Raw genomic sequence first — 17,512 nt, 5'->3', positions numbered from 1 at the left:
TATATTAAAATATTCAGCATTGTAGTCATGTTCTGCAAATACGCAGCAGAAATGTCAGCTAAGAATTTAAAAATGCTATTTTTGGAGAGGGGAGAAAAGAGGACTTGTATTGCATATTTAGTACAAAAAATAGCTTACAAAATAGGACAAGCTTATGCTGTGTTTTATTTCCTTATGCTTCAAGTTAAATGTAGGATCAATGGGCAGAGCTTAGAAATTAGTCTTTGAACCCTCTAGAACTCAGCAACTCATAATATGCCTACTTAATTGATTGAAAATGCAAAAACTAATAGAAATATTACCTCATTTCAATAATATTAGGGGGGTCTATTGTTTAATGTTTTCTTGTGTCTCAATTCTTGGTGCCAAGCAGATACCTGCAGGTAGTATGGAAGGACAAAATGCCTATTGTTTTTAGCATCTCAGCTAAACTAAGAAGCTGGAGAAAGTTTGGAGTGTCTTAATTTTTTTGAAATTAAGATTTCTTTGGATTGTTTTATAACTATGAAACTGGTGAGCTATATTCTTCACACAGGTGGCAAAAATATGGCAAGTGAAGCTTTATGAACCTCATAACAAAAGTAACTGCCAATATTTTTCAAGTTGTCAGAAACCCATTCTGTGACTTCTGGCAACTTGGAAAACATTTCCAACTATCTAGCTAGCTTTTAGTTAACCAGGAAAAAGTAAATTTGCTAAAGCCCAGAGCTCCAGCAAATACTTGTGCATGTACATAATTTAAAGTGCATGTTTAGTTCCCTTGAAGCTAATAAGAATTCTCCCTTGCTTAAAGTTAGCAAAGGCTATTAGGGCTTACAGGATCCATGCCTAAATTTTGAGTTGTCCCAGCCTTATTAATGTGGACTTCTGTCTCTTTTAACCTGCTGAACAATGGAAAGGAAGTAAGTCTTGTTTTGAATACTCAACCGTGATTGTGAGTTTAATTTCTGGTTAGTCTGAACCTATAGTAAAACAATATTAATCCAATCCATCTGTGATTGGACACATAACAAGGGTCTGCCATCTTCTGCAGACACTGCTTTGAAAAAGACACAGATTTTCAAAGGGATTGCATATTTGAATATTGTTCTGTCAAAACAACACTTACAGAATAGTAGAAAAATAGAAAGCTATTATAGTGTCCACAAATGATTTTAACTTTTCATTTTTGGCAAACAGATTGTGAGATCTAAGAAAGAAAAATTCCAACTTAATAAATCAGAAACAAATGAGACTGAGTTAGCTTGCTTGCTTGCTTGCTTTCTCTCTCTCTCATGCACTTTATTTTCTGCCCTATTTAGTTAGTTCACAACTTGTACAACCTCAAGCTAGAACACTGGTTATTTAATCCCTGACAATAATAAAAAATCATGACTATATGTTGCCTACTGAAATAAGTCACGGAAATGACAAAGGGAGTAGGAGGGACCAAACACTGGGTTCCTGACTACAAATAGAAGCATTCCACCCTTTTGGCATTTGATTTGGTTAGTGTTGTGTGAATTTAGCAAGCTCTAATGCAAAATAAAGAAAAAATCATGAGAAAGCAAGGTTGGCTTGGCAAAGCATCAAGTGTTTTTCTGAAATTCTTATAATATCAAATACTGAAAAGTTTGCAAGTTACCATGTCAGTTTTTAAAAAACAAAAAAAACCAAAACAAAACAAAAAAAAAAAACCCTTTCTCCCTTTGAATAAATAGAAGCTGTAAATGTCCGTTACTCATGTCACTAGCAGACAGTCTGTCTTTGCTGCAATTCTGATTTAAAAACAGCATCATTCCTAAAAAACCCTGCATGTGTATGCAACTCTGGACAGCACATAAAGGGCAATTGTGCTGTCAGCTACAGGCTCACTGATTTATATGGAGCTGCACGTGTAAGAAAATAGGTAGAATTTTGCCCAATTTTCAACAAATATTTTACGTTTGCATTTACTAACAAATATGGCGAGGCATGTTAGAGAGCAGATTAGTGATTCTATAGGATTGTTTTCTGAAATGGTCTGAAAGAAGGTCTAAAACTTACCACACAAGTCAGGTCTCTTGATACATCCACTGCTTGCTGTGCTACTTGCAAGTCCGTTGAAGGCTGCTAAGCCATCAGAGCTATAGGCTCTTAGGACTGACAACATGTTCATCTGCTTCTCAAGGACCTGTGGACCTTGTGCTTGTTCAGGTTTCATCATGCCTTGTGCAGTTTCATGGGAGGAAAGAAGATTCTGGCTGTGCCACTGCTTTTCTGTTGCTGATGGCAATCGTGATATTAGTCCTTGTGCTGGTTGTCCAGTGATGACATTTTGCAAATTGTCACCTCCTTCACTGCTTTCTTTATTTAGGGCAGACAAGTGCTTGCTCATAATATCTGGTTCTGTTTCAATGTCCTCATCTTCAATATTTTCTTCCTTGGAGGATTCCATATCCTCAGATGATGCTATGTCAGACAGGTCATCAGTAGCACTTTTATTCACAGAGTCAGAGAGCAAAATATTTGGGTCATCTTCAGATTGTGATTTTATTTCAGGTTTATTACTGGTGGAAGAATTCTGCGCTCCTGGGCCGATAACACCAGGATAAACACCAAACTGCTTGTAGAAGTCTGTTGTGAAATTACAAAAAGTGGATTCCATATGGCTGGGCCAGGCAGCATTCTTTTGTTCTCCCAGCATCTCTTTAATTTGTCCTTGGGTCATTTTATCAGAAGCTGAGTCCAGCCGGCTGATCAAATTTGAAACTATTGCATCTTTGCTGGACTGCATGGAAGAGGACAGCAAACTGACTTTGTTTGCTGAAGGTGAAGGCTCCTTAGATTGATCTTTGCTGTTTCCTAAAATATTATCTTTGCGTTTAGCTTTGCCTAAGTGATTGGCTTGGAGGTGCAGAGCCATTAATTCCATAGATGATGTTGTAAAGGAACAAAATAAGCAGCCATGCCAAGCAATATTGTCTTGAACGGTAACAGATGAACCAGGAAGTGAGGCAGCATCCGGCCTCACGGATAAGTCAAGGGGTTCATACTGTGACTTTTCTGTTTTTCTTTGCGAAGACTTGGTTTTTATTTTATCCTCACCACTATCTGAGCCACGAGTTTTTGTGGAAAGTGTATCAGATAGTGCTTTATCCTTCATTTCTTTTTCTTTCCTTAAAGAACTTAAGACAAAGCTGTCCATGAAAGCTTGTAAAGACCCTTGGAAGTTCACACCATTTCCAACCATACTCTGATATGCTCGACCAAGTTCAGAAAAGTGTGTACCTTTGGAAGATATGTCAGAACTCTTCATATTCTCTGAAGATACATCAGAAGACATGCCAGATGCTTGTGCTTGTTGATCTCCAGCAGAAAGCATTCCTGACGGCCACTGTGGAGAGACCACGCCACTTCGGAAGTCAATACCAGGAAGCCCTTTGAACGCTCCTCTCAGTATGTCTGGTCTAATAAAAAGAGACCCTTTACTTGAGGTTTCTTCCTTGTGGTCCTGACTTTGAGACTGCCCAGGCAGAGGTCCAGCTCCATTCTGTCGCTCCCGGTGATGCCGTTCCAAGTGGTATTTGAGGGATGCAGACTGGGTGCCTGCATAGTCGCAATGGGGGCACTTGTAAGGTTTCTCACCTGCAAACACATATAAAAAAGACCAATATATGATACTGGTTATCTGTGCTTCGGTCTCTGGAATAGAGAAAAAAATGCAGGGCTTGTTCTTTTAAAACAAATAAAAACACCTTCAGCTAATATTTTAAATGAATATTTTTAATTTATAGTTTTAAGATCTTTAAAATGATTTTCTGGCACATTATATGCCATTCCTGAATTGTCCTATCTTTACTCAATGGGCTATCTTTTTCTTAATGTAACATGTAAAAACTAGTAGGAATTACAAGCCATGATTATTAAAATGAAGCATCACAATTTCAACCACAGTAATCATTAAAAGTACAAGTTAAAAAAGAAGCAATGCCTGTAACAAACGGATAGCTGCAATATTTTGTGTATACAATTGCTTGAAAAAATTGTTTAAATTATACACATGGAAACCATTTTTAAACCTAAAAATTTTATGGCACTGTTATGCAAGACTGAAATGAATGATTTAAGGCTTGCTCTGCAGTAAATCATGGATATAATTAGCAAATGGCATACTGCACAAGTAATTTATCATTATTTGGAGGGCACCATTCCAGAAGGATTCAAAGATCTGCAGACCTACTGCATTGTTTCAAAATAAAGAACTATAAATACAGATTCTATAAAATATTAATATCATTACAGTACATTAGGATTGCAGCATGTATGAACATATAGTTAAGGTAAAAGTAGTCAATAAAATTAAAACAAAAGTGAGCAATAAAAAGATACAAAATACATTTATTTTCAGTATCTGAAATTAACATTACCTACTGGTCTTTGCAGTACATTAAATTTGTACTAATGGCATTTCTAATCCTCTAGTAGTAAAATGTGTAATTTACCTATAAAAAACACTTTTTAGAGAATAAGAATCAGCTTAAATAGTATTTCAAAATATATTAGATGATTTTCATAAAGTACATATACATCTGAACTCAATACTAAACTTTTATTGTTCTTGCAACATTTAAATGAACTCAGAGATACTACATATATATTAAATATTCACATACAATCATAGATTTACACATACCCACACAGAAAATGTCTAAATAAATGTAAATTTAAATATATGCAGAGCACTTGGTAGCAATCAAGGCTTCCTTGTACACTTGAGTGCAGAAATACTCTCTGAAAGACACATGAGTCTGATGGCACTAAGTTTCTTTTCAATAGTGCCTTGTCAATATCAGTAATTATTTCTGTGAGGAAGCTCAACAAGACAAGGAACTGTTTTCTTTCCGATCTAAATGGCAATGGAAAATCTGTAAGCAGCACCCTGGAAATAGTCTATTGTTTTAAAATTTCCTCCAGAATAATTAAAATAGTACCATGGGTTAGCACACTCTTGAAAAGTCATTAATTCTTGACTAACCTTAAAATCCATTTATAATACAAACAGAAAGTTTTCAAACTCTTCAAATGAGAGTTCAGTAAATAGTTTTTTTTTGTTTTTTGTTCTTGTTTTTTTTGACACCTCTTGCTGCTCATCTGAAAGATTAAGCCCATTGCCGCACTACAACAGGAGATCAATCCACTCAGTGCTTTCCACGGTTAATGTCAACCCCAGAACTCCTCATGAGGCGCAAGGGTTAAGGAACATCGACAGGAGAAACGCTCTCATTGACCTTCTTCCATGAGGATAGTTCTAGCAGCCAACCACTGATAAGCTGATTTTAACTACATAATTGGCTTAGCTAAAATTGCACATCAGCGGTCAACTGCTATGTAGATATAGCCTTAGGCTGCGTCTGCACTGGCAAGTTCTTTCGAAAGATTTTTCAAAGATAATTTATGCATAAAAAGCATTCTTTTGAAAGTAAATGAAAAGAATGCGATGTTCCTTTTGAAATCACTCTTCCTTTCCTGTTTCAAGAAGAGTACCCTCTTTGGAAAGCTTCTTTCGAAAGAAAACATGCGTAGATCTTCCGCAGGCTCTTCCTTTCGAAAGAACAGTCTTTATTTTCGATCCCAGGCCCATTCTTCAAAAGAACAGATCACTCTTGTGTGTGGATGAGCTCTTTCGAAAGAAGTTCTTTCAGAAGATATCTTCCGGGAGAGCTACTTCCAAAAGATCTCTGTAGTGTAGATGTAGCCTTAGTAAAGGAACAGTGAGAATGGTTTACAGCACTATTTGAATAGACTTCCTGGCCAAGAACAATAACTGAATGTAGCTCAACAAGGGCTAAAGAAAATTATGAACACTCTAGGCATGCACTCCTTTCAAAAAGGGACTTCTTTCAAAGCTTCTTTTCAAGAAAATGTGTGTAGACACTCTGTGGGCCCTTTTTTTTTTTGGAAGAGCAATCGTCTTGGTGCCTGATTTTTCAGTCCCCGGCACATTCTTTCAAAAGATCAGGGGCTGTGTGGACACTCTCTTTCAAAATAGCGTCACACTCTTTTGATCCGTTCTAATGTGCATGGATGCACTCTTTCAAAGAAGTTCTTTTGGAAGAGATCTTCTGGAAGGACTTCTTTCAAAAGATCACTGTATTGTAGACATTGCCTCAGAGTTTTAGTGCAGCTTCTGCATCTTTCATAAACATCAAGTTAGGCTCTGAAATCAAACCACTGTTCTTGTATCAACCGAACTCTCAGAAAAATTCTAGAGGGTCCTGTATATGAAGAATGCTCCAGCTAACCCACTCCAAGCCAATCTGAAATGGGCGATACCGATTCTATTTTCCCCTCAAATTCAAAGGGACTATTTTACTGTCCATCTTCTACAGGATTCATTTTCTGGTAGAAAGAAGGAATCAGAGATCATGTTCTACGTATTCGTTTGCATCTAGGACCTGAAATGGCAGTAGCCTCTATGCACAGACCCTCATGCAAATTATTATTTTTCATGAGAATTAATATTCTGTGATAGCTCTGCTGCTGGCCAAAATACAGACATATACATTAACATTTGTTTTACAGCATACATGGATTCTGAATTTTTGAACCGTTTTATGTTGTTCCCATGGTTTGGTTCTGTTTATTACAACCAATTAGTTAATATTCTAATTAACATAGGTCTCTAATACTCTGTGATAAAAATTAAGGATTTAAAGCACTGTCTAAAAACCAATCATGTGGCTGCTCAGAAGACTCTAGAAACTTTGAATAGCTCAATACCTGCATTTTCTAGTCCCCATTCCAGCTAACTGAAAAACGTGTTCCATGTTATCTCCAATACCTATTCAGAAATATTTAAATGCAGTTACTTTTACCATTTACATTTATAGTAGTTCATCTATCTATCTATCTATGCGCTGCATTTCAAGTGACATCATTAGAAATTGTGTTCTGCTATTGCAGATGCTGTATGAACTGTTGGTTACCATGCATCTGCAATGATGAGACATATTCTACAACGTAGGCTGCACTAATGATGCTATAAACATCTCAGGAGGTGCTTAAGGCAATAAGTATATTTAATAATGGGTGTAAGAATGTTAATATGCTAACTAGAGGAAATACTAATACTAATATGCTCTGCACTTATAGAGTGCATTCCATCCAAAGCATTCTGCACTGACAACATCCTTTTATTTTTAATTGCTCAGCCCTGAAGTTATTCAATTTTTCCCACATTTTCAAAGGCCCCACAGCAAAGTTCTCTTCAACAGAGGAGGCCTGAACATAGCTCCCAACACATCCCATCAACACCAGTCTATAAGAAACCACCCACTGAGACAACAAGATTTAAATTGCAAATTTTCATTGGAGCTGAGTCCATTGCCTCTATAATGCTCCCATGCCTGCTCATGTCTTGCCAGGCTTGGAACAAGTATTTAAGATGAAAGCTTGTTCTGGGACATATGCTATAGCAAAACATTGAGCCACCTTTGGCCTACTAAAGTGCATAAGGGAAATATTGCACCTGAAAACAATTTTTCCAGTCTAAATACCCAAAATAATTATTGCAATCTCAAGATATCCACTTGCAAAATTAACTATTGCTATTTTGGAGGCTGACTTTAGGGAGAAAATGCATCTTCAAAATTGTTCAATTTAGATGCTCCAGTAATCTTTAATTTAAACAATTGGTCATGTATATTTGAATGGCACTCAGTCTATCCAATTTGACAACCAGTGTGCCAAGCTTCAGACCCAATGTGACTTGCAAAACTTCCCCTGCCCCTCCAAAGATGAATAACGAAAAAAAACCCTGACCAGATACTTAATATGGGTGAATCTGCTAGGTATTTCACTAATACTTGCTCAAGGAAGACTAAGTAGGACAAGAATGCTGAGCTATTAGAAAATTAGAATGATTAGAAAAATATTTGTTCGTATCAAATACTTGTTTCAGAATGTTGCTCCTCATGTAATGATTACCCAGTAATATTGTCATGAACAGAGTCTGGATGAGTTATTTAATACCTAATTGAAGTACACAAAAATTAAAGTTACCATGTGGAGATGATGTAAACATTTTTTTCAGATATCTGATATATTAAAAAATCATTGTTGGTGATTCAGAATGGGACTTATCCTATTGATTTTGCTAATTTCTTAACCTATTTGCATTTGCCCTACCCTTTTCACAACCTTGTTGAAAACTATCTGAATACAAGGTTAAAAACCATGGTTGGAGATGCTACCTAAGCAACACAATCAGAGTTTTCATATAATATCTGAACTACAAGGTGTATGTCCTATCACAGAACTATTTTATGACAGGATATGATAAAATTAAAGACTGCTATAAAAACTTTATAAAATCCTACTCGACAACTGGAAACATATATTGTCCTTTGTGAACAGCATCTAAATATGCAGTACATTACATAAGCCTACTATGCCTATCCTAACCTGGATGTATAACCTATTCAGGCCTGTACTAATTCTACATGATGTTCTTACGTTGTAATCTAATCATTCTATGCAAAGGAATAATCTATTTGGGAGTTGTGTGTGCTAGATGATTCCTAAGGCCAGAAGGAGCAATTATGACCATTTAGACTGATATCATCCCAAACATAGGCCAAAGAATAATTTCAGCATTGAGCATACATATTGGAACAATAATCACTAGTGAAGAATCCACTACGTCTCTAGGTAAACTGTTCTAAAAAAATTAATTGCACTCAATGTTCAAAATGTATGCTTTGTTGCTGGTCTGAATATGTCCAGATGCAACTTCCAACCACTGGATCTCATTATGACTTTTTCAACTAGATAAAAATTACGGTCAGAACTCTCTTGCCCAAGTACGTACTTGTAGACTGCAATGAAGTTTCTTCTTAACCTTCTCTTGGATAAATTAAACCAATTGAGATGTTTTAGCCCATTGTTTCCCAGACCTGTATCACTCTAATTAATACTTTTGTTCTTTTCTGCACCCTTTCCAATATTTTGAGATTCATTTTGAAGCACGTACATCAAAACTGGGTAGAGTGTTCCAGTAATGGTCTCAGTGGTGTGCTGTGAGATTGCAGGCATACCAAGGGGAAGATGATGTTGGAGTACAGAGGTGGAACAAAGATCATATTTGCTCTCTTAGCTACAGAATTGCATTAAGAGCTCATCATACTCACTGCTTATCTACCATGATCCTTAAGTCTTTTACAAAGTCACTACTTTGTGGAATAGTCACCCACTTTGCGGTGGACACAATGTTCTTGGATATATGGCCTTACATTTGACTGTGTTAAAATGTATGTAGTTCAAAAGAGTCCTCTTTACCAAGTGGTTCAAGTCAATCTGTGTAACTGACTGTCCCTAATATTTACCATTCCACCAGATCTTGTGACATTACAGATTTTACCAGCAATGATTTTCATATTGTCTTCCATATAATTTATAAAGATATTATATAGCACTGGGTGAAGAAAAGCTTCTGTTAGGACCTCAGTATAAATCCCTCCATTGGGTGATGACTCCCCATTTACCAGTAAATTTTTTGATCTAACATTTAACCATGTTTTAATCCATTTATTCCATGGGCCACTTTCATTTTGTGTACTGCTATTTTTCATCCTCCCAGTGTCATGTGTGGCTAACTCCCAAATGGCTTATGGAAGTTTAATGTGACAACAAAGTTATCTTTATCAACCAAGGTGGTAATTATTTTAAATTTTTACTGACTTCTAGTTTTACTGACTTGACAGACCATATTAGCCTTTTCATGATTTTGCCCAGGGTTGATGTCATGCTAAACAAGTTATAGTTTTCCAAGTATATTTGTTTTCCCTTTTAGAAATATTGGCCCAACATTAGCTTTCTCCCAGTCTTCCTTAATGTTCTGAGAGTTATGAAAAATAGTAATGTTTCAGGGACATCATTGGCCAATTATTTAAATACCGGTGGGCCCAAGTTTTCCAGATTTAAAAGTGTTTAACTTTATTAAATAGTTCCTGCTTAACATTTTTATTCATGACATAGAAAGCATATTATGATCACTTTAAGCTATGAATACATCACCCTGCTTCTTTCTGAATACAGAACATTGAACACTTTTGCCTTTTCTGCGTCCTGGTTGATAGGTTTACCTTCCATGTCTAGTATCAGATGTATATCATTACTGCAGTTGCATTTCTTTCTGATATATGTAAAGAATGCCTTTCTTATTATCCTTCACTGTACTGGACATAGGACGTACAAACATCCGATAAAGAAAATAAAAGTTATTGGTGAAAACTATGTCCAGTACAGTGAAGGATAATAAAAAATGCATTCTTTAAATATATCATAAATCCTGGTTAAGAAGGGAGAGGTAAGAAATGATCAAAGTTTTAAAACCCAAAATCAAAAAATCTGAAAACTGGAAAAGTTGATAGTAAGTACAAATTAACTGTTAGGAAATGCACACATCTGATAAAGAAAATAAAAGTTATTGGTGAAAAATCTAACTGTTAATTTCTACTTCTGATCATACTTCTCCATTTTTCAGATTTTTTGATTTTGGGTTTTAAAACTTTTGGTCATTTCTTACCTCTCCCTTCTTAACCAGGCTGACTTTTTTATTAACCAAAGAGACCTTCTTAGAAAGCATACACATGGACCTGCCCTTTGATCACCAGACCAATCCCCTGTCATGCTCTTCCACTGGACAGGGGACTCTCCATTTAATAGCAGTCATTGATAAGAATAAAAACCTCACATCCAATGCTCTTGCAGCTGGCAGCAGGATTTCTGCCAGCTTTTATGGACAATGGGCATCCAGAATTTGATTACACGTACTCCTGCATAAGAAATAGTTATTGTCTTTCACACTAAGCATTATAGAATCAAACAGCATATCATCCCAATGAATACTGTTTGATAAAAATATCAGAAACATCTTATAGCTTTTTTAACTATTGGACTGGTTATTGATCACCTATTTTAGGCATTGCACAGTAGATTTTTAAAAATGAATTGCTGTATGATTTAATTAGTTCATTATTATGCCTATTCTTACCCAGTAATTTCTTTTATCATTCTAATCATTCACTTCACACTTTTTTAAACCAAATGGAATATCAAAGGTTCTGCAAGATTATTTTTGGATCATGCACATGTTTCACCACCAATTAATCTGTTTGTCAGAAATATCAGTTGCTACTTCTTCTTTTTAACTCCCTAGTATTTTAACTAAATATGTAAGATATAAATTCCCATTTCCTCCTGCCCCCCAAAAAAAATATTTGATACTTCTGATGCAGTAACTTAAGGGTTTTCTTCTGTGTCATGCATCATGCAGTAAAAGGCTTCAATTTTTGTAAGGTTGTATAATTGAACAGCTCCATTTATTTGCATCCCATTTCTGATATTTAGTCTCTCTATATGCCTTTCCTTAGTTCACACATGGAGAGATAAATATGGTTGTTCCTTTGCAGTGAAGCTTCAGTACATTAATATAAACTGTACACTAATTCCCCCAAAGCATATATATGTTGTAAACCTGAAGACTTTTTACACAGCTGCTTATTGCTAAACAGTGCCTTGTCCAGAAGGGGACAATCTGTGTCTCTAATTGCTGTCACTGAAGCTGAGATTCATTATGTGACTTTCCCATTAAAATGTGAGCATTAATTTGTATAATGAAATATCACCCACTGCAGTGTTCATTAGCCATGCCCTACTGTATACTGCACATTGTTAGCTACCTAGAAACTGTAGTTAATTTCACTAATGGATATTTCCCTACTTAGTGTTTGGTAGGAAATTTATACTGTAACATTACCTCTTAAACTTTTAAGGAAATTTAAATTCAATCAATTATTTTCAACAAAAGTTTGGTATGTCATTACGGCAAGAAAAGGAAAGCCGTATAATATTAAGAATGGGAAATCTGGAGAAATCTAGAGAAATGAAATGCCCTTTTAGTTCATCATAGAAATGTAAGAATAAAAGATGTTCAATACCAAAATTGTCCCTTCTTGGAGCACACAGCCCAGTTTTCCTTAATTATTCATATCGCTCATCGCCATACATGTACCTTGAGAGAATGGCAACAGGCAGTCTCTTTTTAGGAAGAAAATGTAAGTTGAATTCACTTAACAATCACCATTTTTAGTGTATTCCATCAGCTCATCTACGCACATTTCAAAATTGCACAGTTGTATTTCCAGGAGATAGTCATTATCAGTGCTTTTATTGTTTTTTTTTTTTAAAATAGCCAGTACTCAGCCAGCTCCCTGTCTCCAACCCCCAGCCAATCCCACGGCTGGGGCTGCCGAGGTGCCAGTACTCAGTACCGGCAAGTACCAGTTAAAAAACAGCACTGATCTTTATATAAACTTTTAATTATATATTCCACAGGTCTCAACCTGCTGACCATTTTCGCCTCATCTCTCCCTTTCATAAGTTTTGGGCCAAAGTCTGAAGTCAAACCACACATGGCTTTAGTCCACATTTCTTACTTTGGTGCCATGAATATGAAAGCTGCAGGGGGTTGAGTACATATAAATGCCTGGTGCAAACCCTGACTTGGTGTCAACAAATGGTAGTTCCTGAATGTCTACACGTGAGAAAGCACAAAGCTGCTTGTGCAGGTATAAACACTGCCACAGATAAGATGTTGATAAGCAGTGGCAGTATATAATGTATTTTTACTTTTATTACTTTATGTGCTTTCTAAGCCTGGTTCTCTAAGAGGAAGAGTATTTGAAAACCATTAACTTCCACAGAAGTTGAGGGTTCTCAGGAAGTCACAGACAGCGTTTAGCTATTAAATCACTTTATAGCACAAACTACATCTCCTTGTATTCTGCACACTCTCTAAGGTCGACCTGCTAATGGGGTTGGGGGCGGGGGGCAGTAAAGAGAGCAATTGTCTCAGGCCCTGGAATTTCAAAAGGGTCCAGGGCTCCTGGCTGCTACTGTTACCTCAGCAATGGCAGTGGCTGGAGTCCTGGGCCCTTTAAAGGCAATGCCAATGGCTGGCTATCCCCGTCCCCAGGCCCACTCCTTCCAACTGAGGCCTGGTCCCTCCGAGGAACGTAGAGCCACGTCCCCCCCACCTAGCCGGGGGCCCAGTAGTTCTGTCAGCCTCCCTGCTCTAAGGGATATTAAACAGTAAATGAGCACCCACAGCACCTCTGAAAGTTTAGGGAAGTATTACCATTTCACAAATTGTGACCTGACTCACAGAGAGGCTAAGTAACCTGTACAAGGTCACACAGGAAGTCAATGGCAGAGCTGAGACTTGAATCTAGCTCTCTAGCTAATACCCTAACCACTCTCCCTCCACTGCATTCAAGTACCACTAATGACATTTTACTGGCATGACTGTCCTTAAAAAGGATGCAGAGCATTCTAAGTCACATCAGGCTGGCAGCAGAAAATAAAACCAATACTCTAAGGATCACTACCTAACCCGTTAGTGCATAGTCATACCCAACCAAGTACCTAGCATGTCAAACTCCACTCATACACAGGATATTTTATTAGTAATGTTCCAGTTTGCATTTGTGTACTTTATACCTGTATTTTCATTTGGTTTTTATAAGATATTTTGGAGCTGCTCAGCTGTAGGGTGAAATGAATGGCATCACGTAACTCTGTTAAATAATGTTCTTTTTTTTAATATGATTTAAGGAAACAATAGAATTAGCTAATTCATTTATTAATATGTTTAATTCCATTACTGGCATATTATAAATTTTAGACACACAGAGTCAAATTCTTATTTACAATCTTTAATTTCTTTGTCTTAATGGAATCACTCCTGACTACCACTGGTACAAGTGAAGACGAGAGTTAGCTGCAACGTGTATGCAGCTGTTATTCCAGTCCCATACCACTTAGCTTTTATAAACAATATGTTAGCAACAGACAGATCTAACTGTGGCTTTTCTCTCACCAAGCACACAATATCCACAGGCATCCAAATCGTGCAAGCTCAGAAGATTAAACGTTCCACAAGATGATCCGTTTAACAGAAAGGCTGCTATGGAAAGCAGTTGCTCCAAAGCAACAAAAACGTCCTCAACAAGAAGCTTTGAGAGGTAGAACAGAAGTAAATGAGCTCTCCACTTCCTTATGGAAACAACTCCCTCTTCATGGGATCATCTGTCCAACCGCAACACAGCTCATCGTTCGGCAGGGATCAGGCACGGAGTAATATCTTCTCTAGTGCACTAAAGTGACTAGTTCTATGGGAACAAGAAACTAATGATTCTCTCCCCAGTTAGACAGACCATATTAACAAATAACCTAGAAATGTTACTGGGGGGATATCAGCACCCCCCTCCTCTCTGAATGTGGTTCGGTCAGCCAGATAAGAACTAATCTCTGCATTCAGATATTGTGACGCATCTGAGCCTGCCCAGTGAGCTTGTGTAGTATTTTGCCTCAGGAAATCATCTACCTTTTACATGGCTCTTTTGAGCACCTTGCCCCAAACCTCCAGTGTCATGACACAACAGTCTGTGTGGCATGAGGGTGGCTATAAAAGACCAGAAGTGAGATGCTATGACTATCTGGAAGGTGGCTTCCTCATTCTGCTAAGATCCATCACAAACCAATGTGCTGAAAGAAAGTCAACTGTCAGAGAAGTGGTGGCAGACACTTCTGAGACAATTGGGCATGTAATTTACTTTAGGGCTATGGGTATAAACAACAGCCCTGAAGAAATGGCCACTTTTGAGAGAATGAGGTTTCCAAACTGCGCCAGGGCCCTTAATGGAATTCAGGTGCTCCTCGTTTGTCCTCCTTAAGGATCATATGAGCACACAGACAACAATGGGCACCGCTTTATTATTATGCAAAACCCTTGTAGACCACAGAGGCTGACTGATGGATGCCATTCTGAACTGCACTGGAAAGGTTCATGGTGCTTGGGTTTTCAGACCCTCAGGAATCTATATTCCCAGCCAGGTTGGGACACTATTCCCAGCAAATGGCACTGCCATACATGTCCCCATCTTAGCCGGGAGGACACTGTGTAACCCCTTTTCCTGAGCTTATGAAACCACAGCTTGATTTCAGAGGCCCTGGCAAAAAGATGGTTTAGTTACACAATCTACAGGTGCAAAATGTGGACTGTGCATTTGACAGATTGAAAATCTTGCTGGTGCTATTTACGTTTGAATGTCTGTGTCATCCAGTGCCATCTGCAATAGTGTGGCTTGTGTGTGCTTCATGATCTTAAACAAGCCAAAAGTGAGCCATTTTCCCCTGCACACATCTATGGTACACTCAGCCAGAAAGACCAGCATCTGAAGAAGTGAGTTAACTCACGAAAGCTCATGCTCTAAACTTTTCTGTTAGTCTATAAGGTGCCACAGGACCCTTAGTTGCTGCTACAGATCCAGACTAACACGGCTACCCCTCTGATACTCAGCCAGAAAGTGCATCTATCACAGCTGGAATAGGATGAACCTGGCAACAAAATTCAAGGATGTTCAGTGCTCCCATATTGTGGACTTGCACAGGGCAAGGGCAATGGAAAATGGAGAATAGTTAGTTTAGGAATGGCTTTTGTACAGCAATGCTTACAGTACACACATCATGGTACTGAGGTACTGTCACATCACACAATGAAAGGGAGGGTACTGTCACTGTATGCAGGGAATGTGGGCGTCGATATGAAATTTTCATTCGGATGAAATGACTGTTTACAAAAGGGGGGGCTGTGCATTTATATTATGGATTGTTTTACATAGCTGTACTCAAACTCTGTCTGGATGCAAGTTTTCTCTTGCACCTTACTGCATGTTTATTTTTATTATTCAAATGCATGTTGTCTGATGTGATGTAGTGACAGCAATAAACTTTCTTAATTAAATAAAACCTTTATTTGTGAACAGGATGTATTACAAAAGTAAACAATACTATAGTATTGCAGGCAGCCCAGCTCCAATGAGAACATCAAAACTCAGTAATAAACCCATAGCAAAACCAGTAATAAATCAAAGTGCATAAACCAAACAGTACAAAGTGCAAACACTGAAACAGAGCCATCAAAACAAGCCCTACGTTTGCATGTTCTCCTTTCCCTTTCAAGTGTATTTTGTATCACTGCATGTGTGCAAAGTCCTGCAAAGGAGAGTGGGTCAGTATGGGGGGAACTGAATTGGGGCCTGAACTGGGGTGGAGGACTTCAGGGGGTAAATTTGTCTTTTCCAGTGGCTGCGAAGGTCTACTTCTTTGGATAATACTGTGGTTGGGCAGCTCAAGTGTTTGTGGGTCTGTAGCTCACAGTAGCTTGGAGAACACTCAGGCCGTGAAGCAAGTGCAGTAGTAGTCTGCACTCTAGCAAGAGTAGAGAAAACAGTGGCTCAAATGGGTCTTTCAGCTGCAATGTCTTCCTCCATCAACTGATGTTCCTTTTTCAGGAACTCTGAAGCACATGTCTGCACTGAAACCTCCCTGTTCTTTTCATCTTGCCTTTATATTTGCTATGACTCCTCCTCTGTCTTGTCTTGCACTTGCTTGTTGACCCTGTCCAGAATATCAAATATAAGCTCATCATAGAAAATCTTCCCGTTTGACCATCCCATGATGGTATGGAGACCTAAGCTTCGGCTGGAATGTGCACGAGCTGCTGAGGTACAATGGCCATTGAAGGGACCTGCTAGCCGAGTACATTATTGTTTCAGTAGTTCACAGATGATCCAAGGCATGAACACAAGACAAATCCACGTGGAATCTGAAGGCCAAAAAATGATACACTGACAATCAATATATTGTGAGTTTCCAAAGGCTTCAAACCGCAGAAGCCCCGTGGATACAATCATGTGAATAGCAATAAAAAGAGGGCACAAGGAACGGTAAGTTAAAAAATACAATTGGCTTTATTTAGAAATTGCAGAACACCCTGGGCACTGGAGCATGGGTGGACCATGGCAGACTAAGCAAGCCCTCTCCATCATTTCAGAAGTTCCACATTGTGGAAGACAGAACAATTTTTATTGTTCCAAAATGGCAAAGGGGTATTTTATTCCAGGTGGCAAATGGAAGCCAGACGTGTATCCCACATAAATTTAAACCTATGGGCACTGAACAGCTTTTCTATGAGTAGCATTGGAGGGTCAGCTATAGAGGTGGCATCACAAATACGCTCCTCCCAGAAATGTGACTACCTATATAGAGGACCTGCTATGGGTAAAGTTTGCAGATATATGTACCTCGGATTGGATCAAAAAATCACGAGGCAATCAATAGGATGCTCTACTAAGGTCTTCATAGATTACTGTCTCTCCACAGCTTCCAATACTGCCTATTATACCAAAACATGCACTAATATGGACCAGCCAAGAACTTCATTACATCTTGGTAATTACCCAGGACTGCTTTCTTTGCTTTGTGAAGATATAGACTAACATGGCTACATCTCTGAGACTATTAACCCTTGGTACATTTCTAGACTGCATACAACCCCCACCTGTATTTTGGCCAAATTATTTACTCCTTGATGGGCTATCGAGACTACACTACCTTAAATGGACTGCATATTTATCTAACTTACATA

At 38.0% G+C, this 17,512-nt stretch overlaps 1 protein-coding gene and 1 long non-coding RNA gene across 5 annotated transcripts in view; one reads left to right on the top strand and one right to left on the bottom strand.

The window, feature by feature from the left end:
* Positions 1 to 14,122, top strand: part of LOC142020626 (uncharacterized) — a 44,860-nt gene extending 30,738 nt beyond the window's left edge. The window contains exon 3 of the long non-coding RNA XR_012647464.1: positions 13,905 to 14,122. This is a non-coding gene — a long non-coding RNA (uncharacterized LOC142020626). The remainder of the gene's footprint in view (positions 1 to 13,904) is intronic.
* The window catches only part of ZNF536 (zinc finger protein 536), a 495,063-nt gene that overhangs the window by 167,497 nt on the left and 310,054 nt on the right, over positions 1 to 17,512 (bottom strand). For all 4 annotated transcript variants that reach the window (XM_075008654.1, XM_075008656.1, XM_075008657.1 and 1 more), the window contains one exon: positions 2,026 to 3,606. In XM_075008654.1, coding sequence (XP_074864755.1) covers positions 2,026 to 3,606 — 1,581 coding nt within the window. The remainder of the gene's footprint in view (positions 1 to 2,025; positions 3,607 to 17,512) is intronic.

This window comes from Carettochelys insculpta, chromosome 14 (assembly GCF_033958435.1).
Source record: "Carettochelys insculpta isolate YL-2023 chromosome 14, ASM3395843v1, whole genome shotgun sequence".
In the NCBI taxonomy this organism is placed as follows: domain Eukaryota; kingdom Metazoa; phylum Chordata; order Testudines; family Carettochelyidae; genus Carettochelys; species Carettochelys insculpta.
The sequence above is the reverse complement of the archived record's forward strand: the minus strand, read 5'-3'. Positions and strand labels throughout refer to the sequence as shown.